At 63.1% G+C, this 24,778-nt stretch overlaps 4 protein-coding genes across 4 annotated transcripts in view; 2 read left to right on the forward strand and 2 right to left on the reverse strand.

The window, feature by feature from the left end:
* Positions 1–5,014: 5,014 nt before the first annotated feature.
* On the forward strand, positions 5,015–6,014 carry LOC142593066 (cathelicidin-B1-like). The gene is made up of 4 exons (XM_075706521.1): positions 5,015–5,266; positions 5,412–5,516; positions 5,656–5,739; positions 5,886–6,014. Exons 1-4 carry the CDS (start codon positions 5,015–5,017, stop codon positions 6,012–6,014), a joined length of 570 nt encoding a protein of 189 aa, XP_075562636.1.
* Positions 6,015–6,439: 425 nt separating this feature from the next.
* LOC142592957 (cathelicidin-3-like) lies at positions 6,440–8,940 on the forward strand. Its single transcript, XM_075705775.1, has 4 exons — positions 6,440–6,613; positions 8,435–8,542; positions 8,659–8,742; positions 8,845–8,940. The coding sequence occupies exons 1-4, from the start codon at positions 6,440–6,442 to the stop codon at positions 8,938–8,940; spliced, it is 462 nt and encodes a 153-aa protein (XP_075561890.1).
* A 1,652-nt stretch (positions 8,941–10,592) lies between these two features.
* On the reverse strand, positions 10,593–16,137 carry LOC142592954 (cathelicidin-2-like). The gene is made up of 4 exons (XM_075705747.1): positions 15,964–16,137; positions 14,198–14,305; positions 12,454–12,537; positions 10,593–10,703 (listed from the first exon to the last, which is right to left on the reverse strand). Exons 1-4 carry the CDS (start codon positions 16,135–16,137, stop codon positions 10,593–10,595), a joined length of 477 nt encoding a protein of 158 aa, XP_075561862.1.
* A 4,862-nt stretch (positions 16,138–20,999) lies between these two features.
* Positions 21,000–24,778, reverse strand: part of KLHL18 (kelch like family member 18) — a 30,310-nt gene continuing 26,531 nt past the window's right edge. Inside the window, 3 exon segments of the mRNA XM_075704916.1 lie at positions 21,000–21,386; positions 23,060–23,171; positions 24,425–24,529. Of these exon segments, the coding sequence (XP_075561031.1) occupies positions 21,000–21,386; positions 23,060–23,171; positions 24,425–24,529 (604 nt within the window).

A 24,778-nucleotide genomic window follows, 5' to 3' on the forward strand; every position in this document is an offset into this window, starting at 1 on the left:
GCCTGGAGCGCGGCGGGCGGCCTTGCCCGAGGCCGTGGATCAGGCTGAGCCCGGCCTCGCTCGCCAGGCCGCAGGGAGGTTTAGATTGGATATTGGGAGAAATTTCTTCACGGAAGGGGTGGTCAAGCACTGGAACAGGCTGCCCAGAGAGATGGGGGAGTCCCCAGCCCTGGAAGTGTTCAAAAAAACGTGCAGACGTGGCACTTTGGGCCATGTGGGGGTGTTGGGTTGATGGTTGGACCGATGATCTTAGAGATCCTTTCCAACCTTAGTGATTCCCAGTTTTACTTTCATTATAAATAATCCATCCCCCAAGCCAGGAAACATGAAATTGCTACTGTTTCCTTAATTGGTTTAGTGTGGACTTGGCAGTGTTAGGTTAATGGTTGGACTGGATGATCTTAAAGGTCTTTGCCAACCTAAACGATTCCATGATTCTATGATTCTGTGACCGAGCCCGCTGTGGGAATGTGTGTGTAGGGGGTCTGCCCCTCTACGGGGTCCTGTGGGGCTGAGCTGCTGTGCTGCCCCCCTGCCATCCCTCCCTGGCCCTCCTCCTCCCTCAGCTCCCCGCCCCGGACCCCTTAAAGCCTCCTCGCTCGCGGCCCCTTCGGCTGCCTGGCTTCATGGCGGGAGGATTTACCCCTCCCGGCCTGGCCCTCCGGGACTGCTGGAGCAGCCGTGCCCTCGCTTCACCTGCTGAGGTTGTCAGCAGTGAGGTTTGCTGGGTTCTGCCTCACCTGACCCCTTTGTTTTCTTTTTCTGCTGTATCAGCATCCAAACAGATCAGGGCCCAGCTGTGGGAAGGAATAAAAGACAAATATGTGGGTTGTCAGGAATGAGGAGGGGCAGCTCAATCTTGTGGTGGTCAAACAAAGCAAGAGACTGATTTACGAGTGGGGTGTTTCTCACAGGGGTTTGGTTTTGGGGGTGTTATTTCCCCCCTCTCCAGTGGGTGGTGGGGAGTTGGCCTGTGAAGTGCAGCTGCAGCTGCGTGAATGTGGGGTTGCGCTGACTAAAACTCAACAAATCTTCCCTTTTTGTTCCAAAAACAGCCTTGTCAGGTTTCATGTCTATTTTGAAAGGGGTGAACCTGCTTGGGGTTTACACGGGATGCTTAAAAATAATATGTAGAGGTCTTCTCACTGTTCCTGGTCACTGTTAAATCCTAAGTGTGGGGTGCAGGAAAGTGCAGCAAAAATTTTCTCTGGAGGCCTGGTGCACCCTCCCATGGGACCCAGACTCTTGCGTTGGGTGCTGTCTCCCCATGGGACACGTTTGGTGCTTGGCTGGACGTTCCCTTCTGAGAGCCGGAAGGATTTTGGCTCCAATAAAAGACAGCTGACTGCTTACCTTGGCATTGTGCCGCAGAGGGGCAGGAGGCCTGGCAGGGTCCCCCAGCACTGGGTGTTCCACCTGGATCCAATTTTCTGCGTAAGTGAAGAATTTGGAAGGAATTGGGGAGGAATTGAAGAATTTGGAAGGAATTGGGAAGGAATTGAAGAATTTGGAAGGAATTGAAGAATTTGGAAGGAATTGGGAAGGAATTGAAGAATTTGGAAGGAATTGAAGAATTTGGAAGGAATTGGGAAGGAATTGAAGAATTTGGAAGGAATTGAAGAATTTGGAAGGAATTTGTCTTCCCCAAAAGCTTGTCTCAAGTTGAAGAAGCGTGGAGGGGCTGGCAGGGACCCTGCCAAGAGCTGGCTCAGTGGGAGCAGGTTGCCCAGGGCCTCCTCCAGTTGAGTTTTGGGTATCTCCAAGACTAGAGACCCTGCAACCCCTCTGAGCAACCAGTTCCTGTGTTGGCTTATGGTCACCGTGGTGGTCACCAAGACCCCCAGGGACTTCTCTGACGAGCTGCTGGGTGTCCCCCACCACGTCCTGGGGTTGTTCCTCCCCTGGTGCAGAACATGGCACTTGTTGAACCCCACAAGGTTCCTGCTGGCCCATCTCTCCAGCCCGCTGAGGTCGTTCTGGACAGCGGCGTCACCTTCTGGCACATCAGCCATGCGTCCCAGTTGCGTGTCATCTACAAATCTTCTGAGGGTGCGCTCTTGCCCCATCATCTTGATTGTTAATGAAGATGTGGAACAGTTCTGGCCCCGGTATGGTCCTCTGGGGAACACCACCAGTGACCAGCCTCCATCTGGACCTTGTGCTGCTGGTGACCACCCTCTGGGCCTGGCCACTGAGCCCATTTTCAGTCCATGCTGATGGCTCCTGACCATCTTCTTGTTGGGTACAACCTCTGGTGGGTTTTGGCTTCCTCAAACCCAACCTTGCACCTCGGGCAGTGTCTGTAGCTTCCTCCCGCATCTTCTGTCCCTGCTTCCACCTCTGGTCCCTGTTCTTGAGCTCAGTCTGGAGCTCCTTGCTTGTCCATGCAGACCTCCAGCCACTTCTCTTTGTCTCCTGCCTGTCAGGATGGCCTGTTGTTTGGCTTGGAGGAGGTGATCCTTGGAAATCAACCAGTTCTCCTGGACCCCTCTTCTCTCCAGGGCTGTATCCCATGGGATTCTTCCCAAGCAGGTTCCTGAAGCGTCCAGATTTGGGCCTCTGGAAGTGTCCAGGGCGGTGATCCTGCTTTCTGCCCAGCTCCCTCCTCTCAGGATCTTGAGCTCCTCCGTCCCACGGTCACCGCAGCCAAGGCTGCCCCTGACCTTCTCATCTCCAACCAGCTCGTCCTTGTTTGTAAGTGGGAGGTCCAGTGGAGCACCTCTCCTCCTTGGCTCCTCAGTTGCCTGGCTCAGGAAGCCACCCTCCAGGCAACCCCTGGAGTGGTGTGTCCAATTCTGGTCCCCACAAGTTGAGAAGGATGTGGACAGACTGAAGAGGGTCCCAGGGAGGGCCAGGATGATGGTCAAAGGGCTGGAGAACCTGCTCTAGGAGGAAGGACTGAAGGAGTTCAGTCTCTTCTCCCTGGAGAGGAGAAGGCCAAGTGCCGGGTCCTGCACTTGGGTCACAACAACCCCATGCAGCGCTGCAGGCTTGGGGAAGAGCGGCTGGAAAGCTGCCTGGCCGAAAAGGACCTGGGGGTGTTGGTCGACAGCGGCTGAACGTGAGCCAGCAGTGTGCCCAGGTGGCCAAGAAGGCCAACAGCATCCTGGCTTGTGTCAGGAATAGTGTGGCCAGCAGGAGCAGAGAAGTGATTATCCCCCTGTGCTCGGCACTGGTGAGGCCGCACCTGGAATGCTGTGTCCAGTTTTGGGCCCCTCGGCACAAGGAAGACATTGGGGTGCTGGAGCGTGTCCAGAGAAGGGCAGCGGAGCTGGGGCAGGGTCTGGAGCACAGGGCTGGTGGGGAGCGGCTGAGGGAGCTGGGGGTGTTCAGCCTGGAGAAGAGGAGGCTGAGGGGAGACCTGATCGCTCTGCAGCTCCTGGCAGGAGGGGGCAGGGAGGGGGGGGGTCGGGCTCTGCTCCCAAGGAACCAGCAATAGGATGAGAGGGAATGGGCTCAAGCTGTCCCAGGGGAGGTTTAGATTGGATATTGGGAGAAATTCCTTCACGGAAAGAGTGGCCAAGCACTGGACCAGGCTGCCCAGAGAGGTGGGGGAGTCCCAATCCCTGGAGGGGTTCAAAAAACGGGCAGAGGTGGCACTTAGGGCCATGGTTTAGTGGGCATGGGGGTGTTGGGTTGATGGTTGGGCTGATGATCTTCGAGGGCCTTTCCAACCTTAGTGATTCCTAGTTTTACTTCCATTAAAAACCAATCCATCCCCCAAGCCAGGAAACATGAAATTATTCCTCTCCCCTGAACTGGTTTAGTGGTGGCCTTGGCAGTGTTAGGTGAATGGTTGGGCTGGATGATCTTAAAGGTCTTTTCCAACCTAAACGATTCCATGATTCTATGATTCTAAGGCTCGGGGGGGACCTCGTCACGGTAGTCCAGTACTCAAAGGGTGGAGGTTGTCTCTTCACAAGGAGCCACGTGACGAAGACGAGGGGCAACAGGTACAAGTTGCACCGGGAGAGTGCACCATCTCAACTTAGGTGATACAGTGAGACCAGCTGTTCACTGGAAGAATGAATGTCCCTGGGGACACGCTGGAGTCGCCATCGCTGGAGGTTCTCCAGATGAACCTGGATGGGGAGCGAGATAATCCCATCTAGGGTCCCTTCTCCACCGAAGTTTGAACCTGGTTGGGCGTGGATCTTCCCAGGGCCAACCCGGGCTGTCCTCCAGCTCTGTGATCGACAGCATCCATCCCTGGGGACTTCCCAGACATGCCATCCACCAGCTCTGACACGCTTGTCCCTGCTTGATTTACAAGCCACTGGGGAGAACATAACGTGATGGCCTCCACCGCCGGGAGCTCTGAACCTGGCGGGTGGCTTTGGGCGTCCCCTCGCTGCGCGCGGCGGTGCAGATGGGGGTCATCTTCTGGGCAGGGTTCCTTGACGTCCTCCTGGAGGTTCCTGCTTGGCTTGGGAGAGGGCGAACGCTGCCAAAGCTGGTGTTTGGTCAAACCCGGCTTGTTTGCCGTGAGGGACGGATGTCTTCACCGCTCCACCCCGCCATAAAACACCCCCGGGGGGGTGCTGGAAAGCCCCGGCAGGGGGACAGGGTGGCTTCTTCATCCAGCCCGGTGGGAGAAGGGGGGCGAGAAACCCAACGTGGTGTCACCCAATGTCCCCATCAAAGCCAGGTCAGCTCTTCGGGGCTCACCTTGGGGTGCACCTCGCCTCGGTGCGGCGGCTTGTGCTGCCAGGGGCCAGCACCCCCCGGGGCCACGTTGTGATTCGATGTCACCCCTGTCCTCGCTGTCACGGGACCCCTATGGCAGGGAGACCCCCCCAAAACCCTGTGGCCTCCCTTCTATTGAGCCCCGGAGGTGGCCGGCAACACCCATCCCCAGGGCTGGGACCAAAGGGGGATGGACTCGGCTCCTGGCCGGATTCGGCCCACCGGGAATTTCCCAGCGACACGGGGCGGGAAGCGTCAACCTGCGGCAACGCCCACGCCGGCGCTGCCATAAAAGGACTCGCCGGCACGGCGGGCGGCAGGAGGCAGGATGAGGCCGTGCCAAGCGCTGCCGCTGCTGCTGCTGCTGCTGGGGCTGGCCAGAGCCACCACGCCGGCACCAAATGGATCCACGCCGGGGTCGCCTGGCTCGGGGTCGCCTGGCTCCGTCTCGCCGTCCCCGACGGCGCTTTGGGCCGTGAGCTACAAGGACGCCGTCTCGGCGGCCGTGGAGCTGCTCAACGCGAGGGCCGTCAGTCCCTACGTCCTGCGGCTCTGGGAGGCCCATGACCAGCCCAGCTGGGTGAGTGCCGAGCTTCTCCGTGCCGGGAGATGCGCCGGGCGCTGCAGGATCCGGCCCTTCGCTGGGCTGAATCTGGCTCGTTTTGGGGCTGGGCGTTGGGGACAGCGGTGCCGTGGGTCGCTGATGGGTCCTGTCCCTCTCCCAGACCGGGGACCTGCAGCAGCGGCAGGAGCTGAGCTTCACCGTCGAGGAGACCACGTGCCGGGCCCCGGGCATGGCCACCGCTGCCTGCAGGAGCCACTGGTTCAGGGTGAGGCTTCGTCCCGCTGCCGTCCCCAACGGGGAGCGGCCGACGGGGAAACTGAGGCACGGGGAGGGGTGAGGGGGACACATTTCGGGGCTCCTCTCAGCCTCATCTTCCTCACGTCCCCCCCTCTGCTTCCCTGCAGGTGTTGAATTGGTGCCGCGGCTTCGTCTTCCTCGAGGAGCAGCAGCCCATGGTCGAGCTCTGCTGCAAGACGACGTCCGGCCCGGTAAGAAGGTGCCCAAAATGGCACCGTCCCCACCGTGGCCCCTGGCTTTGCCACCCACTCCTCTCCCCGTGTCCCCAGGGGGGGTCACCCAGACACCCCCCCCCCCCAATCTCCCCGAGGTTTGACACCGCTGCTTCTCCTCACAGCTCGTCCGTAGCCACCCATCCAAGCTCAGGGACATTTTTGCCAGAATCAAGGAACGTTTCAAGGCGCTCTTCCAGCGCAGCAGGATCTGGATCCGCGACAAGCTCAACCTTAAAAATCCCGAAGCCTGAGCGGGTGACTCCGTGTCCCCGCCACCGTGTGCCCCCCGCTCGGGTGCTCTGCTTACAATAAATGTCCCTGCAATGCTCCCGGTGTCACCCCGGTCCCTGCGGGTCCCCCCTGCGCCGTGCCGGGAAGCGGGGACGCTCCCCGAGGGTCCCCAAACCCCCCCAGCGCACCCAGCCGAGGGGCTCCGAGGGCTGGGGACACCCCGGGGAGCGGGGCCGTGTCCCCACGCGTGGCACCGCCGGCGTGTGGGACGCGCTCAGGACCCCCCACCCCCCGTCTCATCCCCCCCACTCCCCCCCAAAAAATAACGGCCGCTCTGTGGGCTGGGGCCAGGCGTTTCCGGAGGGGGGGAGCGGAGCCCCGGGGCGGGTTCCCCACGCTGCCGGGGGGCATAAAAGGGGCCACGGGGGTGGCGGTGGGGCCAAGGATGGCGGGTCGCTGGGTGCTGGTGCTGGCGGTGCTGGGGGGGGCCTGCGCCCTCCCCGCCCCGGCCCCCCTCGCCTACCCCCAGGCGCTGGCCCAGGCCGTCGACTCCTTCAACCAGCGCCCCGAGGTGCAGAACCTCTTCAGGCTGCTCAGCGCTGACCCCGAGCCCGCCCCGGTGAGTGACCCCCACTCGTGACACCCCCGCTCCTCGCCCCCCACACCCACCCCCCTCGGGAGACCCCCGCTCGCGACCTTCCCCTCGCCCGTGAGCCACCCACTCGCCAACCCCACCCGTGATACCCCCCATGCACTCATGAGACCCCCACTCATGACCTTCCACTTATCTGTGACCCACCCACTCACGAAACCCACTCCTGAGCCACCCCTCCTGTGCCCCCACCCACTCATGAACCCGCCCTTGCACCCCCCCACTCATCTGTGCCCCCCCAACCCACTCGGGACCCCCCCACCCACTCGTGAGACCCCCACTCACGACCTTCCCCTCACCCGTGAGCCACCCACTTACAAACCTCACTTGTGACCCCCCCACCCACTTGCCAACCCCACTCCTGAGCCACCCCTCCTGTGCCCCCACCCACTCATGAACCCACCCTTGCACCCCCCCACTCATCTGTGCCCCCCCAACCCATGACCCGTCCCACTCAGGACCCCCCCACCCACTCGAGAGACCCCCACTCACGACCTTCCACTCACCCGCGACCCACCCGCTCGCCAACCCCACTTGTGACCCCCCCACCCACTTGCCAACCCCACTCCTGAGCCACCCCTCCTGTGCCCCCCACCCACTTGTGAACCCCCCTTGCAAACCCCCACACTCACCCACGACCCCCACTCATCTGTGACCCCCCCAACCCATCACCCACCCACTCATCACCCTCCCACCCACTTGAGAGACCCCCACTCACCCGTGACCCACCCACTCACGAACCCCACTTGTGACCCACCACTCCTGTGCCCCCCACCCACTCGTGACCCCCCCGTTGGATCCCCCCACTCCCCCGTGACCCCCACTCACCTGTGTCCCCCCCAAACCCACCACCCACCCACTCAGGACCCCCCTGCAATGGGGGCGTGGGTTGGGCCACCCCCTGAGTGGCTCCGGGCACCCCGTGGGTGCCACCCGTCCCCCGTGGGTGCCACCGCCCCGTCCCCTTCCCCCGTTGCACCCCCACTCACCCACGACCCCCACTCATCTGTGACTCCCCCCAACCGGTGACCCACCCACTCGGGACCCCCCCCACCCACTCGAGAGACCCCCCCTCACGACCTTCCCCTCACCCATGACCCACCCGCTCGCCAACCCCATTCGTGATCCCGCACCCACTCACGAACCCCACTCCTGACCCACCCCTCCCGTGCCCCCACCCACTCGTGACCCCCCTTTCAACCCCCCACTCATCTGTGCCCCCCCCAACCCATCACCCACCCACTCAGGACCACCCCCCCTAATGGGGGGGTGGGTTGGGCCACCCCCTGAGTGGCTCTGGGCACCCCGTGGGTGCCACCCGTCCCCCGTGGGTGCCACCCGTCCCCCGTGGGTGCCACCGCCCCGTCCCCTTCCCCCGTTGGACCCCCCACTCACCCACGACCCCCACTCATCTGTGACTCCCCCCAACCGGTGACCCACCCACTCGGGACCCCCCCACCCACTCGAGAGACCCCCCCTCACGACCTTCCCCTCACCCATGACCCACCCGCTCGCCAACCCCATTCGTGATCCCGCACCCACTCACGAACCCCACTCCTGACCCACCCCTCCCGTGCCCCCCACCCACTCGTGACCCCCCCTTGCAACCCTCCCACTCACCTGTGCCGTCCCCAAACCCACCACCCACCCACTCAGGACCACCCCCCCAATGGGGGCGTGGGTTGGGCCACCCCCTGAGTGGCTCTGGGCACCCCGTGGGTGCCACCCGTCCCCCGTGGGTGCCACCCGTCCCCCGTGGGTGCCACCGCCCCGTCCCCGTCCCCTCAGGAGGTGCCGCTGGGCTCCCTGCGCCTCCTCAACTTCACCATCATGGAGACGCGGTGCCCCGCGCGCTCCGGCCTGCGCCCCGACGCCTGCGAGTTCAAGGAGGACGGGGTGAGACCCTCGGCGACCCTGGGGACCATTTTGGGGGGGGGTCACCCACCTCCCGTGGGGTGTCCCCAAGGTGGGGATGGCTCCCCGCGCTCAGCACCCCTCGCCGCTCTCCACAGCTCATCAAGGATTGCTCCGCGCCCCTGCCCCAGCGTGGCGGCAGTGCCGGCTTCGACGTCACCTGCGTGGACTCCACCGGAGACGTGAGTTTGGGGGGGGGTCCCCACACTGTGGGGGTGCGGGGGGGCAGTCAGAGGGGGGTCCCCAATGTCCCCCCCCGCCCCCTGTGACACCTCTCCCCGCAGCCCGTCCGCGTCAAGCGCTTCTGGCCGCTGCTGAGGGCGGCCATCAACACGGTGTCCGCCGGCATCAAACTCTTCAAGGCCATCAGGAGGAAATGAGAGCCCCCGCGAAGGGCCGCCATCTTGGGGGGCACCCCCCAATCCGGCCTCGACGCCCCCCCGGTCCCCAAATAAAGCCGCTTCCCCGCCCCGCTGTGCCGTCCCCTGCCGCCGTCACCCCCCGGGGACTGGGGACATGTGGGGTGATGCTGATGGAGGAGGGTGCTGGGGTCACCCCCCCCCAAAAAGGTGGGCACCGCCGCCGCCCCGGGGCTTCATCCTGGCACCGGCCTTGTCCCCCTGGGGCATTTTGGGGACCGCGGGGTCCCCCGGGAGCCTGTGCCAGCCGCGGGGACCCCACGGGGGTGCGTGTGGGGCACAAACCACGGGCGCGTTGTGGGGCGGGAGGGGACAGAGGGGACGGGGGGGACAGAGGGGACAGGGGGGGACAGGAGGGGACGGGGGGGACAGGGGGGAACGGGGGGGACAAGGGGGGACAGGAGGGGACGGGGTGGACTGGGGGGGACAGAGGAGGACAGGAGGGGACGGGTACAGGAGGGGACAGAGGGGATGGGAGGGGATGGGAGGGGACAGGAGGGACAGGAAGGGATGAGGGGGACAGGAGGGGACAGAGGGGGGACAGAAGGGGACAGGGGGGTATGGGAGGGGATGGGAGGAGACAGGAGGGACAGGAGGGACGGGGGGGACAGGAGGGGACGGGGGGGACAGGAGGGACAGGAGGGGATGGGGGACACAGGAGGGGATGGCAGGGGACGGGAGGGGACAGAGGGGGACAGGAGGGGACGGGGGAACAGGAGGGGACGGGGGGACAGGAGGGACAGAGGGGACAGAGGGGACAGAGGGGATGGGGGGGACAGAGGGGACGGGAGGGGATGGGTGGGACAGGAGGGGACAGACGGGACGGGGGGGACAGGAGGGGACAGAGGGGATGGGAGGGGACGGGGGGGACAGGAGGGGACGGGAGGGGAGAGAGGGGATGGGGGGCACAGAGGGGACGGGGGGGACAGGGGGGGAAAGAGGTGACAGGAGGGGACACTCCCAGGGTCCCCACAGGGGAGCTGGGGCTGCAGCCACAACCCCGGGGTGGCCGCTCTCGGGGGTCCCCGTGCACCCCATCCCTGTGTCCCAACGTCCCCATCCCAAAATGCCGGTGACGGCCCCGGTGGCATGGCCAAGGTCGATGGCCGGCCCCTCACCCGGGGTGCGCCGTGGGGGTCCCTCGCGAGCCGAACCCCCCCCCGTCCCTTCCCTTGCGGCTCCCGGGGGGGGCACACAGCCCCGGTGTCCCCCCCCCCCCACGCCTCCCCTCTGCCAACGCCACCGCGTTTGGGGACAAAACACCGTGGGGACGATGACGCCGTGGGGACAGTGACGCCGTGGGGCTGATGGGGGGCGAGATGGGAACGGCTTCTTTTTTTGGGGGCAGGAAATGCTCTTGGGGGGGGGGGGGTCCCCGGAGCGAAGCCGGGCCCTGTCCCCAATGTTGACCCCATGTCCCCAACGCCAAACCCTTGATCCCCACGGCGGGGACGTCGCGGTGGGGGGGGGGAGCGGGGTGTGGAGGCCGCGTATTTGGGTGCCGAGCGACGGCGGGAGAGGAGCCCACCCGTGCCTCAGTTTCCCCCCCGCCCCGGGACGCAGCGAGGAGCCCGGCTGCCGCCGCACCGGCCGCGAAGGGCCCCTTTATTGGCTCAGCCCACGTTGACCGAGACCCCGGCGCGGATGTCAATCCTGATCCGGGGACGAAAACGCCGGATCCTGCCCAGGAAGCGGCCGAATCGGCCCCGCTGGATGAGAACCGGCTGCCGGAGGGACAAGGGGGTCGCTCAGGGGGGTGCTACGGGGCCCAGCACCCGGGACCCCGCGCCCGGGATCCTGCACCCAGGATCCTGCAACCAGGATCCTGCACCTGGGATCCTGCACCTGGGACCCCATCCAGGATCCCATGCCCAGGAACCCAGATTGGGGACCCCACCTCAGATCCTGCACCCAGGATCCTGCACCCGGGATCCTGCACCCGGGATCCTGCACCCAGGATCCTGCACCCGGGATCCCACCCAGGATCCCATGCCCAGGAACCCAGATTGGGGACCCCACCCCAGATCCTGCACCCAGGATCCTGCACCCGGGACCCCATCCAGGATCCCATGCCCAGGAACCCAGATTGGGGACCCAACCTCAGATCCTGCACCCAGGATCCTGCACCCGGGATCCTGCACCCAGGATCCTGCACCCAGGATCCCACCCAGGATCCCATGCCCAGGAACCCAGATTGGGGACCCCACCCCAGATCCTGCACCCAGGATCCTGCACCCGGGATCCTGCACCCGGGATCCTGCACCTGGGACCCCATCCAGGATCCCATGCCCAGGAACCCAAATTGGGGACCCCACCCCAGATCCTGCACCCAGGATCCTGCACCCGGGATCCTGCACCTGGGACCCCATCCAGGATCCCATGCCCAGGAACCCAAATTGGGGACCCCACACCCAGGATCCCGCACCCAGGAACCCACACTGGGGACCCCACACCCAGGATCCCTCACCCAGGACCCTGCACCCGGGATCCCACCCCCAGGAACCCACATTGGGGACCCCGCACCCAGGATCCCGCACCCAGCACAGTGCAGGGTGCACCCAGGACCCCACACCTGGAAGCCCACCCAGGACCCTGCACCCAGGACCCTGCACCCAAGACTCCACACCTGGGACCCCCACCCAGGATCCCCCACCCAGGAACCCACAGCAGGGACCCCCGCAGCCAGGACCCTGCACCCAGCACCCAGGACCCCACACCTGGAAGCCCACCCACCCAGGACCCTGTACCTGGGACCCTGCACCCAAGACTGCACACCTGGGACCCCCACCCAGGATCTCACACCCAGGATTCCCCACCCCAGAACCCACAGCAGGGACCCCCACCCAGGATTCCCCACCCAGGAACCCACACTGGGGACCCCGCACCCAGGGACCCCACCCAGGAACCTACACCCTGCACCCAGGACCCCACACCTGGAAGCCCACCCACCCAGGACCCTGTACCTGGGACCCTGCACCCAGGACCCCGCACCTGGGACCCCACCCAGGATCCCACACCCAGGTACCCACATTGGGGACCCCAACCCAGGACCCCACACCCAGCACCCTGCACCCAGAATCCCACACCCATATCCCCCCCAGCCGGGACCCCCACACCTGGAATCCCACCTAGGACTCCACACCCAGCACCCTGCACCCCAGGACCCCACACCTGGGACCCCACCCAGGACCCCACATCCGGGACCCCTCACCCGAGACCCCACCCAGGACCCCACAGCCAGCACCCAGCACCCAGTGGGTGCCCGGGACCCCCAATCCCACCCTCCACCACCGTCGGGCTGGAGCCGTCGCGGTGGCACAGGGACACCGGGGGGGGTCCCTTTTTGGGCAGCAAAGCCCAAGACACGGGGTGTGGGGGTGGTGGGAGGAAGGGCACGGGCGCTGGCACCCCGACACCCCACCCATGGGTGCCCCTGGTCAGGGGGTGCGGGGTGGGTGCTGCCCCCCGACTCACGTTGGAGGAGGCGTCGGTGCAGCGCAGGTCGATCTCGAGGGAGCTCTGCAGGAGCTGCACCGGCCCCCAGCACTCCTTGATGGCCTGCGGGGACGGGGCCCGGCGTCACCGGGGGGCGAGGACACCCAGGACCCCCGGGGCCGCCCCATCTGTGACCACATCCTCATCCTCATCCGCATCCGCATCCTCATCCGCATCCCCATCCGCATCCTCATCCGCATCCTCATCCTCATCCTCATCCTCATCCACATCCGCATCCTCATCCGCATCCGCATCCACATCCGCATCCTCATCCACATCCTCATCCACATCCGCATCCTCATCCTCACCCTCATCCACATCCACATCCTCATCCTCGTCCACACCCACATCCACATCCTCATCCACCTCCTCATCCTCATCCTCATCCTTGTCCTTGTCCTCATCCTCATCCACCTCCTCATCCTCATCCTCATCTGCATCCTCATCCTCGTCCTCATCCTCGTCCTCATTCTCATCTGCATCCTCATCCACATCCGCATCCTCATCCTCACCCTCATCCACATCCACATCCACATCCTCATCCTCGTCCACACCCACATCCACATCCTCATCCACCTCCTCATCCTCATCCTCATCCTTGTCCTTGTCCTCATCCTCATCCACCTCCTCATCCTCATCCTCATCTGCATCCTCATCCTCGTCCTCATCCTCGTCCTCATTCTCATCTGCATCCTCATCCTCATCCTCATCCACCTCCTCATCCTTGTCCTCGTCCTTGTCCTCGTCCTCATCCTCATCCTTGTCCTCATCCTCATCCTCATCCTCGTCCTTGTCCTCATCCTCATCCTTGTCCTCATCTTCATCTGCATCCTCATCCTCATCCTCATCCTCATCCTCATCCACATCCGCATCCTCATCCACATCCGCATCCTCATCCTCATCTGCATCCTCATCCACATCCGCATCCTCATCCTCATCCACATCCTCATCCTCATCCTCATCCGCATCCTCATCCACATCATCTTCATCCTCATCCACATCCTCATCCACATCCGCATCCTCATCCTCACCCTCATCCACATCCACATCCTCATCCTCGTCCACACCCACATCCACATCCTCATCCACCTCCTCATCCTCATCCTCATCCTTGTCCTTGTCCTCATCCTCATCCACCTCCTCATCCTCATCCTCATCCTCATCTGCATCCTCATCCTCGTCCTCATCCTCATCCTCATTCTCATCTGCATCCTCATTCTCATCCTCATCCTCATCCTCATCCTGGTCCTGGTCCTCATCCTCATCCTCATCCACCTCCTCATCCTTGTCCTCGTCCTTGTCCTCGTCCTCATCCTTGTTCTCATCCTCATCCTCATCCTCGTCCTTGTCCTCGTCCTCATCCTCATCCTTGTCCTCATCTTCATCTGCATCCTCATCATCATCCTCATCCTCATCCTCATCCTGGTCCTGGTCCTCATCCTCATCCTCATCCACCTCCTCATCCTTGTCCTCATCCTCATCCTCATCCTCGTCCTTGTCTTTGTCCTCATCCTCATCCTTGTCCTCATCCTTGTCCTCATCTTCATCTGCATCCTCATCATCATCCTCATCCTCATCCTCATCCTTGTCCTGGTCCTGGTCCTGGTCCTGGTCCTCATCCTCATCCTCATCCTCATCCTCCTCCTCCTCCTCGTCCTCATCCTCATCCTCATCCTCCTCCTCCTCCTCCTCCTCCTCCCCCCCCGCCCCCCCTGCCGCTCACCCCGTTCTCCTTGAAGTCGCAGTCGTCGGGGTTGGCGCGGGCGCTGGCGGCGCACTCCGTCTCCATGATGCTGAAGTTGAGCGCGTGCAGCCGGCTCAGCTCCAGGTCCTGCGGGTCATGAGTGGGGGGGACGACCCACGAGTGGGTGGGGGTCCCGCGTGGGGGGCTCACCAATGGGGGGGGGTGACGATGGGTGGGTCACGGGTTGGGGGGGGCACAGATGAGTGGGGGTCGTGGGTGAATGGGAGGGTTGCACGGGGGGTTCACGAGTGGTCGTGAGTGGGGGGCTCTTGAGTGGGTGGGGGGGTCCTGAGTGGGTGGGTCATGGGTTGGGGGGGGCACAGATGAGTGGGGGGTTGCACGGGGGGTTCACAAGTGGGTGGGGGGCACAGGAGGGGTGGGTCACGAGTGGGGCTGGCGAGTGGGTTGGTCACGGGTGAGTGAAAGGTCGTGAGTGGGGGTCTCTCAAGTAGGTGTGGGGGGTCCTGAGTGGGTGGGTGATGGGTTGGGGGGGGCACAGATGAGTGGGGGGTTGAAAGGGGGGTCACGAGTGGGTGGGGGCACGGGAGGGGTGGGTCAGGAGTGGGGTTCGTGAGTGGGTGCGGGATCACGAATGGGGTTGGCGAGCGGGTGGGTCACGGGTGAGGGAAAGGTCGTGAGGGGGGGTCTCTCGAGTGGGTGGGGGGGTCCCGAGTGGGTGGGTCACAGGTTGGGGGGGGTCACAGATGAGTGGGGGTCGTGGGTGAGTGGGGGTGCAACGGGGGAAGGGGACGGGGCGGTGGCACCCACGGGGGACGGGTGGCACCCACGGGGTGCCCGGAGCCACTCAGGGGGTGGCCCAACCCACGCCCCCATTGCAGGGGGGTCCTGAGTGGGTGGGTGGTGGGTTTGGGGGGGACACAGGTGAGTGGGGGTCACGGGGGAGTGGGGGGATCCAACGGGGGGGTCATGAGTGGGTGGGGGGCACAGGAGTGGTGGGTCACAAGTGGGGTTCGCGAGTGGGTGGGTCACGGGTGAGTGGGGGTCTCTCAAGTGGGTGGGAGGGTGATGAGTGGGTGGGTGATGGGTTGGGGGGGTCACAGATGAGTGGGGGTCGTGGGTGAGTGTGGGGGTTTGCAAGGGGGGTTCACAAGTGGGTGGGGGGCACAGGAGGGGTGGCTCAGGAGTGGGGTTGGCAAGTGGGTGGGGGGGTCACAAGTGGGGTTGGCGAGCGGGTGGGTCGCGGGTGAGTGGAAGGTCGTGAGTGGGGGTCTCTCGAGTGGGTGGGGGGGTCCTGAGTGGGACGGGTCATGGGTTGGGGGGGCACAGATGAGTGGGGGGGTGCAAGGGCGGGTTCATGAGTGGGTGGGGGCACAGGAGGGGTGGCTCAGGAGTGGGGTTGGCAAGTGGGTGGGGGGGGTCACAAGTGAGGTTTGTAAGTGGGTGGGTCACGGGTGAGGGGAAGGTCGTGAGTGGGGGTCTCACGAGTGGGTGGGGGGGGTCCCGAGTGGGTTGGGGGGGCACAGATGAGTGGGGGGGTGCAAGGGCGGGTTCATGAGTGGGTGGGGGCACAGGAGGGGTGGCTCAGGAGTGGGTTTCGTGAGTGGGTGGGTCACAGATAAGTGGAAGGTCATGAGTGGGGGTCTCATGAGTGCATGGGGGGTATCACGGGTGGGGTTGGCGAGTGGGTGGCTCACGGGCGAGGGGAAGGTCGCGAGCGGGGGTCTCCCGAGAGGGGTGGGTGTGGGGGGCGAGGAGCGGGGGTGTCACGAGTGGGGGTCACTCACCGGGGCGGGCTCGGGGTTGGCGCTGAGCAGCCTGAAGAGGTTCTGCACCTCGGGGCGCTGGTTGAAGGAGTCGACGGCCTGGGCCAGCGCCTGGGGGTAGGCGAGGGGGGCCGGGGCGGGGAGGGCGCAGGCCCCCCCCAGCACCGCCAGCACCAGCACCCAGCGACCCGCCATCCTTGGCCCCACCGCCACCCCCGTGGCCCCTTTTATGCCCCCCGGCAGCGTGGGGAACCCGCCCCGGGGCTCCGCTCCCCCCCTCCGGAAACGCCTGGCCCCAGCCCACAGAGCGGCCGTTATTTTTTGGGGGGGAGTGGGGGGGATGAGACGGGGGGTGGGGGGTCCTGAGCGCATCCCACATGCCGGCGGTGCCACGCGTGGGGACACGGCCCCGCTCCCCGGGGTGTCCCCAGCCCTCGGAGCCCCTCGGCTGGGTGCGCTGGGGGGGTTTGGGGACCCTCAGGGAGCGTCCCCGCTTCCCGGCACGGCGCAGGGGGGACCCGCAGGGACCGGGGTGACACCGGGAGCGTCGTCCCCATGGGGCCGGTGCCCCCCGGCCTTGCGCAACCCCGGGTTTGCCCCATCCCCGTCGCCCAAGGCTGGGGGGTTCCCCCCCCCACGGCCCGGGGGTGCCCCCCCACCCGTCTCACCCCCACACACGCACACGTAGGACCCCCAAATTTCTTTATTCCAGCCCCACAGGGGCCAGGGCTCCGTGCGATGTCCCCGGGAGGGACGCGCGGGCGGGGGGCCGAGGCTGCGGGGGTGGCTGCGAGGATGACGATGGGTGACCCGGGCTGGCGCCGAAGGCTCGCAGGGCGCCGGGGGGAGCGGGGTTGGGTGCTGCCGGCGGGCTGCTGTGGGGAGAAATAAGGGTGGGCTTCAGCCCGCAGCCAAAAAAACGTCCCCAAAGTGCAAGGGGGGGGGACAAACACGTCCCCACCGCCGGCCTCCCCCCGCGGACGGGGGTCCCGGAGCGCTCACCGGCTCCCGGCCGCACTCCACCATCGACAGCGGGACGTCGGGCAGGAAGGCGAAGACGGAGACCTGGGCCGCGCACCGCTGCACCTGGGGGACGGAGCAACCCTGAGCGCCTCGGGGACACCGTTCCGTCCCCCTCCGTATTTTGGGGGGCACCCGCTCCGACGCTTACCCTGCCCGGCCGGGCTTGGCAGCCGGCGCCGCGGCGGTCGGGGAGGTTTTTGGGGCAGGCGGGCTGGCGGGCGGTGAAGTTGATGCTGAAATGGGTGCCCCAGTCGAACGTCTGCCGGAGATGGGGAGCGGGGAGGGGAAAAAAAAAAAAAAAAAAGGACGGAGCCATCGGTGGCTTCCCAACGCCGGCGGGGAAAAGGGGTCCCCGCTGGGATGGGCGCCCGAGCCGGGGGCACCCGCCTGCGCCCAGCGCATCGCTCCTACCATCCTGGTGACTCCCAGCAGCTTGAGCAGCCTCAGCCCCTGCCCGTGGGTCTCCAGCACCGAGCGAGCCAGGTCGCGGGGAGCCGGCAGCCCCGGTGGGACCGCGGCGCCCGCCGCCAGCAGCGCGGCTGCCAGCACCAGCGCCATGCGGCCGAGGGAGAAGCAGGAGGACGAGGGAATGGGTTGTCAGCTCGGGAACGGGCTGTCGGCTCGGGAATGGGCTCTCGGCTCGGCTCGGGGCCCCCCGGCTCAGCCGGCTTCGCCTCCAGGATAAACAGCGGCCCCCCTCCGCCGTGGGGAAGGGATCATGTTGCCGCTGTTGTCCTTGGCACGGTGCCGCGGCGGCGGACGCTCGCCCGGACTCGGTGGGGATGCGGCGATGCCGGAGGCTCGGTAAGGCCGATCCCCCTTGCGCGGCCCCTTCCCTTCGTCCGCTCCGGATTTCGCGGCGGGATGGCACAAGCGATGCCCCCGGGATCCAGCCGGCCACGCTCAACGTCGATGCCCGCTCCTCCTGAACCGGGAGCAAGAGCATCCTCCTGGCTCCTACGGAGAGAAAAACCAGGAGCCGCCTCCCCTCTCCCTCTTTTCTTTCCACTTTTTGGGTTTTTTTTTTTAAATCCTTCCTGCTCTGCTCAGAGCTCAGACCCGTCCAAACACCCTGTCCCCAGACGGAGATCACGCCATCGCACCCAGAAACCCTCCCCGCCTCGCCCAAAGACGCCACACCAGCCAGCCAGGCCATGAATTTCTCTTGGTTTTAATATAAAAAGGGTTAAGTGACAGTAAAAGTGGCCTTTTCGGGGGGGAACGACGAGGGTCGGTGTGCGCAGGGGGGGAAGAAGCAGCGCGGTGAAAGCCCCGGGCGCTTCCCCGGTGCGAGGGCGGTGGGTGGGGAGGGCAGCGTGGTTTGCGGCCGCGGAAACGTGCCGCTACGACGAGGCTCTGCGATGCATTTTGCAAGATTTTGGCCTTTTCCTTGAATTCGAGGACGTGGGGTTTACCGAGGATTGCACCGAGCGGATCACGCTCTCCCAGGAGTTCACATTCCCTGGGTGAGCGGGGCTCGTCTCCCCAAAATTCAGTATTTTTCCGTCTCCTTACAGACGCCAGCAGTTTGGGGCGAAGGATGGAAGTGCTGCAGCCTTGCTGAAGGCCCAGGAGCTCCCCTTTCTCTTTACTTCATCCACAAAGGAAAAGCAAAGAAATCCCCAGGGAACGAAACCCGGGGAGCTCGAGCGGGGTGGCTGCGGGACGTCCGAGTGCCCCGGGACCGCCGTGCTGCCGAGCACCAGCTTGGGAGCCTGTGGGTCATCGACAGCCCCGGCTTTAGCAGGTCTGGGGATGAAATAAGAGCGTTTGAGCCAATATTCGCGTTTTTACGGACACAAAACCCCCGGCTGGGGCCGGGTGGGAGATGCCGGGAGGGAAAAGGGAGGCGAGATGGGGCGACGGCACGCCGGGAGAGCAGCCCCACGCTCGCCGAAGCCTCCTCTGCGCGGGGCCGAGAAGGTGCCACGGGGTGGGAGGTGAGGCAGGTCCGAGGCCACGGGAGCAGGAGCTACACGGCTCAGCCCCCGCGGCGCTCGAGGCAGGGAAACGCGGGCAGAGAGACGGAAAAACAACGCGCGATCCCTCCTTCCGAGGGCACGGAGCCTGCCCCGCCGCAAAGAGCCCGCCACGGCTCCGGCTCTGTTCTTTCTGCGATTCGCAGCCTAAAAAGTGGCTTCATTTTGATTCCAATGTTCGTGGGCGAGGTTTTTAATTTTTCTTCTTTTTTTTTTTTTTTTTTTTTTCCCCTTTCTAAAGAGTCTTAGCAGCATGGAAACTTTAAATGAATTCCCCCTCCAGTGAACCCAGCAGTTGATACAGACGGAGGAAATAGATATGTACTGACAAGTCACATTTATAGCCAGATACGCTCATTATATATACCTAAAATATACACAGTACCCGAATATATAGACATCCACATATACACCCAAAGTTAAAATCCCGAGTGACGCCGGCAGTCGGGTACGAACAAGCGTTGCGGGGGCTGGGGTGAACATCCAGCTCCCCCCAGCTTGGGGTAAGGCGGAGGGCCAGGCTCCGAGCCCCCCGAAACACCGGGATGGGGCAGGAGAAGGGGTGAGGATCCCCGTCCCTTCGCTGCTGCCGGCGGGATTAGTGTCGAGGCCGTCCTGCCCAGGCAGGCAGGGGTGGCAGCAGCCTGTCCCTGCCCGCCTGCTTCAGCGGCGGTGAGGAGCTATGGCTTTGGCCGAAGCGTGGCAGGGGAGGACGCGGAAGAGAGCCCCGGAGGGACGGCGGTTCACATTCATGCAAGACAAGTGCTGAAAAGCCGACGCAGGCAAAGAATTGGCAGGCGGAGAGCTGCCGCGCTGCTTGACGGCAGGCAGCTGCTTCGGCCCGGTCGCAGAAAGTTTCCCGGTGCAAAAAAAACCCCCGACGGCAAAGACCTTTCCCAGCATAGCAAAGCAGAAAATACCCGAAGGCGCGGATCTCGCCCCGTGCCACGGGATGTTCCCCCTGGCCCTTTGCAGAGATGCTCGCCCCGCGTCCCCGCGCGGGATTTCTCTGCTGGCAGCTCCCCACACCGGCACAGCAGCGGGCTTCCAGAGCTGACAAATTCAACGCGGTATTTTTCTTGCCCCTGCGGAAAGATCCCGGCCCCGCTCCAGCTGCCTCTTAACACGCCGACTTTGAAAATGTACCGATATTTAATTCGAGGGACACCTTTATAATTAACGCCTTGGCCTATTTCCCATTTTGAAATCCTAAGACTGTTGCTCAGCGTCATTTGCGTTCGGCCTTCTCCCCGCCAGCTTGCCAAAAACCACGCACTGGTTTAACCGACCAGTTGTCCTCTTCCTAGTTTCTCCATCGTGCGGCTCTTGTGGAGGAGTTTTCCCCAACGAGCTGAAGAAAGCGCGGCTCCGCTTCGAGAAGCCAGCGCTGCCTTGTGTAAGAAGCCCCTCGAAACGCAGAGCATGGATGCGGTCCAGGAACCGACGCTGGTGGGGTTTTCTTTTTTTTTTTCTTTCCTGTTTCAATAAGCCAGGCGAGAGGCACCCATGCCCAGCAGCAAGCCCCCGCGACACCCAAACATCGCCGCCGACCAAACCGTCGGGTTACGGGGGTAATTTTGCTGCTGAGGGAAGGCGCGGATGTATTTTCAAAGTCATTAAAGCGGCCGTTTTTATGGCGCAATTAAGCCTGCCCCCCTCAGCCAGCCTGCGCTGGCACTTCCCAAAGGTGCAGCTGAAAGCAGACCGCAGGGCTGTTTGGAAAACCAACGGCGGGAGGAAGGATCCGCTGAGCCGCAGCTCCGAGCGAAGGCTAACGGGCGGCGGAGGCAGGCGGGCAGGTCCTCGCTCGCAGCCGCGCGTAGATGCAGCGTATTTCAAAACCTTTGATCTTTCGGGAGCCTCGGCCCAAAAAGCCAAGGGTGGGGATCGTTTTGTCAAGTTTTTTTTGTTTGTTTGGTTGGTGTGCGCGCACGTGTTCGTGAACGACACTCGAGCACCTGGGAACGCACGCCTGCGGGTCTCGCATCCCAAACCCCCTCTCCGAACCTCTCCCCAGATTGTCGTTGAAAAGACGGCCCCCCGAACGCTCTCTTCTCAGATGGTCAGGAGAGGGATGCAGCCCACGCCAACCCCTCCCTCGTGGCACACCATCGGGGCCATGAACGTCCACCGGTTTGTCTCCGGGTCATACATTTCTACCGAGCTGAGGTTCGACTGTCCGTCGTAACCCCCCACCGCGTAAAGACGGCCACAGTTTGCAACGAGGGAGACGCGGCTCCTCCGGGTGTTCATGGGAACGATCAGGTACCACTGATCCGCCATGGAGCTGTAGACTTCGGCGATGCTGAGGAAGCCGGAGCCGTCGTAGCCTCCGCAGACGAACATCTTGCTGCCCAGCGAGGCTGCTCCGTGGCGGCAGCGCTTGTTGAGCATGCTGGCGACCGGGTGCCAGGTAGCCGTGTGCTGGTTGTAGTACTCCACCTGCGGTCACAGATTGCACGGGGCATTAGGGGAGCCGCGCTCGGGACCCGCCGCGCCGCGCGCAACACCCAGACCGTTTTCAACACACGCAACCGCGAGCCGGCCGGGAAACTTGGGGTTTGTTTCTTGATTTCATACAATCGTATTTCCTATCGTTATTAAGCTTTTCTAACCATCCCCGATCCCACCAGCCGTTGCGTTTCACCCCGCTCGCTCTGACCTCAGCCCAGTAACTTGCTGGTGAGCTGGCAGGAGACCGCTCTCCCCACCTGATATGCTGCAGCCACGACGGCGAATGCAGCTTTGAAGGCGCTCCCTCCACCTCTCTCCCCCTTTCATCGGCTTGCGCGCGGTGTTTTAAACAGGTACCCGAGCCTCAGCACCAAAAGGATTGAGCACCCTTCAATTAAAAGTTCAATCGCCGCAGGATTGCGTCTTGTTTTCAAGGGATTCGTTTTCCTCACGCGCCCAAGCTCGTGCTGCTGCCCCAAGGCAGAACCAGCCGAAGCTCCGTCAGACCCAAGAGGTGCGTGTCCAAGCCGTCCTGAACGATCCCCCACACCTCCCCTCGCCCCAGGTGAGGCTCCCCGCTCTCTCCGGGCAGCGGATTTCAGCTGTAACGCTTCAAACTTTCCAGTTTTCTCACATCGGACAACCAGCGCTCCCGACGCAGTTCAAGCCTATGTCCTGCTCCCCGTGGGCAAAGGGTAGGGTTTCTTCCCTTCCTCTGCACGGTAAACTCTTCCACTTTCAGAAAAGGCTGACATCTCCTCCCTGCATATTTATAGAAGAGCTATCTGGCACCTCAGGGGGGAAAAAAAAAAAAAACCCAAACCCAACCGACCACCATTTTGTATCCCTCGCATTTCTAGAGAGGCCATTAGATGGACCTCTTCTGCAAGGACTCCTGCCCGGCTCCAAACTCGTCACGCTCAGGAACGTGCTCAGACAAGCGGATTTGTAGTTCTTGGCTCGGGGGTACTTCAGGCTGCAGACAACAGCCTGCCCCTGATCTGCTGAGCGAGGCAGAAATGGTTATTGCTGCTCCCAACAAACCCTTTATTACAGATTTCTGAGCGCGGTGCGTTAGCGACAGACCCAGCTCGGATATGGCTCCCTGCGCTCTTGCTCCCGAGCATCCACGAGTCTTTTCTGTTCCGCAATCAGGTTTTTCTTTAGAGAACAGGCAGAAAAACGGAATGCAGAGCGGGTGGAAGAGGGCAAGCGGCCTCATACCACCAACTCCCTCCACTGAGAAGCTTGTTTCAAAAATAATCTGCTTCTGAAACTGAAGCCAAACAGGCACAGAGAGCAGAGGTAGGAGCCTGACATCTGGGATGCTTCAGAGCTCAAAGGGACGCAACGATACAGTGATTTAAAAAGTGACAGAAGCAGGGAGACAACAAAATGCACCAGCTCAATCCTTTTGGTGCTGGGGAACAAGAGCAGCGCTTCCAGTCTGGTTCCCAGTGGGTACCCAGCTGGCTCATTTCTTCCTGAGCAAGAAGAAAGGCCCTGGAAATGCCGGAATTTGGTGGTGCGAACACTTACGGCACTTTGGGTGCACAGGGGAAGGGCACGGAGCCTTCCCAGCCCCAGCCTGACTGTTCGGCTACCCGCAGTAGATTAACTTCCGCACAAGGCTTGCGGGAACCTGCGCCCCGCAGACTTACGCTGTTGAAGATCTGTAGGCCGTCGTGCCCTCCCGAGACGTAGATCCGGCCCTCGAAGACGGTGACTCCAGCGGCGCTGCGGTTGGAGCTCATGGGGGTCACCACCGTCCACCTTGGCAGGAGAGGGGAGAGGTTAGCGAGGGCTCCCACGGGCACGGCACGCACACAACCCGTGGATTATTTCATAGAATCATCGAATCATTTAGGTTGGAAAAGATCTTTAAGATCATCAAGTCCAACCGTTAGCCTTAACGCTGCCAAGTCCACCAACTCAATCGGATTCTTGACTGAGTTCTAGTAACTAAAGTTCGAGACACGCCAGGAGATGTCACCCAAAGGGACCTGGACAAGCTGGAGAGGTGGGCCTGTACGACCCTCATGAGGTTCAACAAGGCCAAGGGCAAGGTCCTGCACCTGGGACGGGGCAACCCCCGGTATCCATACAGGCTGGGATGGAGAGCAGCCCTGCGGAGAAGGACTTGGGGGTGCTGGGGGATGAAAAGCTGGACACGAGCTGGCAATGTGCGCTCGCAGCCCAGAAAGCCAACCCCATCCTGGGCTGCATCCCCCGCAGCGTGGCCAGCGGGGCGAGGGAGGGGATTCTGCCCCTCTGCCCCGCTTTGGGCAGACCCCCCTGCAGCCCTGCGCCCAGCTCGGGGCCCTCGGCACAAGGACACGGAGCTGCTGGAGCGGGGCCAGGGGAGGCCACAGAAATGATCCGAGGGCTGGAGCCCCTCTGCTGCGGGGCCGGGCTGGGGGAGCTGGGGGTGCTCAGCCTGGAGAGGAGGGGGCTGCGGGGAGGCCTGAGTGCGGCCTGGCAGTGCTGAGAGGGGCTGCAGGAAGGGTGGGGGCAAGCTTGTTAGCAAGGCCTGTTGTGACAGGACAAGGAGTAATGGATTTAACCTAAAGAAGAATAGATTTAGACTGGATATAAGGAAAAAATTCTTTACAGTGAGGGTGGTGAAGCACTGGAATGGGTTGCCCAGAGAGGCGGTGGAGGCCCCATCCCTGGCACCATCCCAGGCCAGGTTGGACGGGGCTCTGAGCATCCTGCTCTGGTTAAAGCTGTCCCTGGCACTGCAGGGGCTGGGCTGGGGGAGCTCTAAAGGTCCCTTCCCACCCAAAGCATTCTGTGATTCTATGATAACGCTCCTTTGACCGACTATTTTATTTAAACCATGGTTTTGTTCACTTGCACCCAGGTAAACTCCTGCGAGGAGGGATGCTGCTCCACCGTCAGGACGTAAAGCCTTTTCCACATCATTCAACGTTTCTTTTATAGCCTGGACACCCAGAGGTGCCACGGCACAACACTACCCTAGCAGCAACGAGATGGATAAGCTTTAGGACATGAAGAGCTCTTACTTGTTTGTTTCCGGAGAATAGGACTCCACGGAGTTGAGGGATGAGTTTCCGTCGTATCCACCACATACGTAGATCTGGCCGTCCAGCACCACCGTTCCCATGGCACTGCAACGAACAGCAGGACGCTGTGAGACGGCCGGAGGTGCTGCCACAGCGTCCACAACGCAGTAAATCTGCACAGCCTGCCTTGCCCGCTGCCTGCCGTCACCTCCTTCATCCCACCGAACCTCCTCCTCCTCCCCTTGCTTCTCCTCCAGGCTGCTCAACCGCTCAATCAATCAACCATTGGGTCTCACAGGTCACGGAAGATGCTTGCGGCACGAGCACGCCCTGTTTTCCTCATCAAAGGAATTA

The sequence above is a fragment of the Pelecanus crispus genome, chromosome 2 (genome assembly GCF_030463565.1).
Source record: "Pelecanus crispus isolate bPelCri1 chromosome 2, bPelCri1.pri, whole genome shotgun sequence".
Classification (NCBI taxonomy): Eukaryota; Metazoa; Chordata; class Aves; order Pelecaniformes; family Pelecanidae; genus Pelecanus; species Pelecanus crispus.

What these genes read in the sequence shown, in the direction of transcription:
- LOC142593066 (XM_075706521.1), top strand. Translation starts at nt 5,015, where the DNA reads ATGAGGCCGTGCCAAGCGCTGCCGCTGCTGCTGCTGCTGCTGGGGCTG. An exon ending in CCCATGACCAGCCCAGCTGG is followed by an intron (nt 5,267 to 5,411) that starts GTGAGTGCCGAG and finishes TCCCTCTCCCAG; the next exon opens with ACCGGGGACCTGCAGCAGCG. An exon ending in GCAAGACGACGTCCGGCCCG is followed by an intron (nt 5,740 to 5,885) that starts GTAAGAAGGTGC and finishes TTCTCCTCACAG; the next exon opens with CTCGTCCGTAGCCACCCATC.
- LOC142592957 (XM_075705775.1), top strand. Translation starts at nt 6,440, where the DNA reads ATGGCGGGTCGCTGGGTGCTGGTGCTGGCGGTGCTGGGGGGGGCCTGC. An exon ending in GCGAGTTCAAGGAGGACGGG is followed by an intron (nt 8,543 to 8,658) that starts GTGAGACCCTCG and finishes CGCTCTCCACAG; the next exon opens with CTCATCAAGGATTGCTCCGC. An exon ending in GCGTGGACTCCACCGGAGAC is followed by an intron (nt 8,743 to 8,844) that starts GTGAGTTTGGGG and finishes CTCTCCCCGCAG; the next exon opens with CCCGTCCGCGTCAAGCGCTT.
- LOC142592954 (XM_075705747.1), bottom strand. Translation starts at nt 16,137, where the DNA reads ATGGCGGGTCGCTGGGTGCTGGTGCTGGCGGTGCTGGGGGGGGCCTGC. An exon ending in CCAACCCCGAGCCCGCCCCG is followed by an intron (nt 14,306 to 15,963) that starts GTGAGTGACCCC and finishes CATGACCCGCAG; the next exon opens with GACCTGGAGCTGAGCCGGCT. An exon ending in GCGACTTCAAGGAGAACGGG is followed by an intron (nt 12,538 to 14,197) that starts GTGAGCGGCAGG and finishes CCGTCCCCGCAG; the next exon opens with GCCATCAAGGAGTGCTGGGG.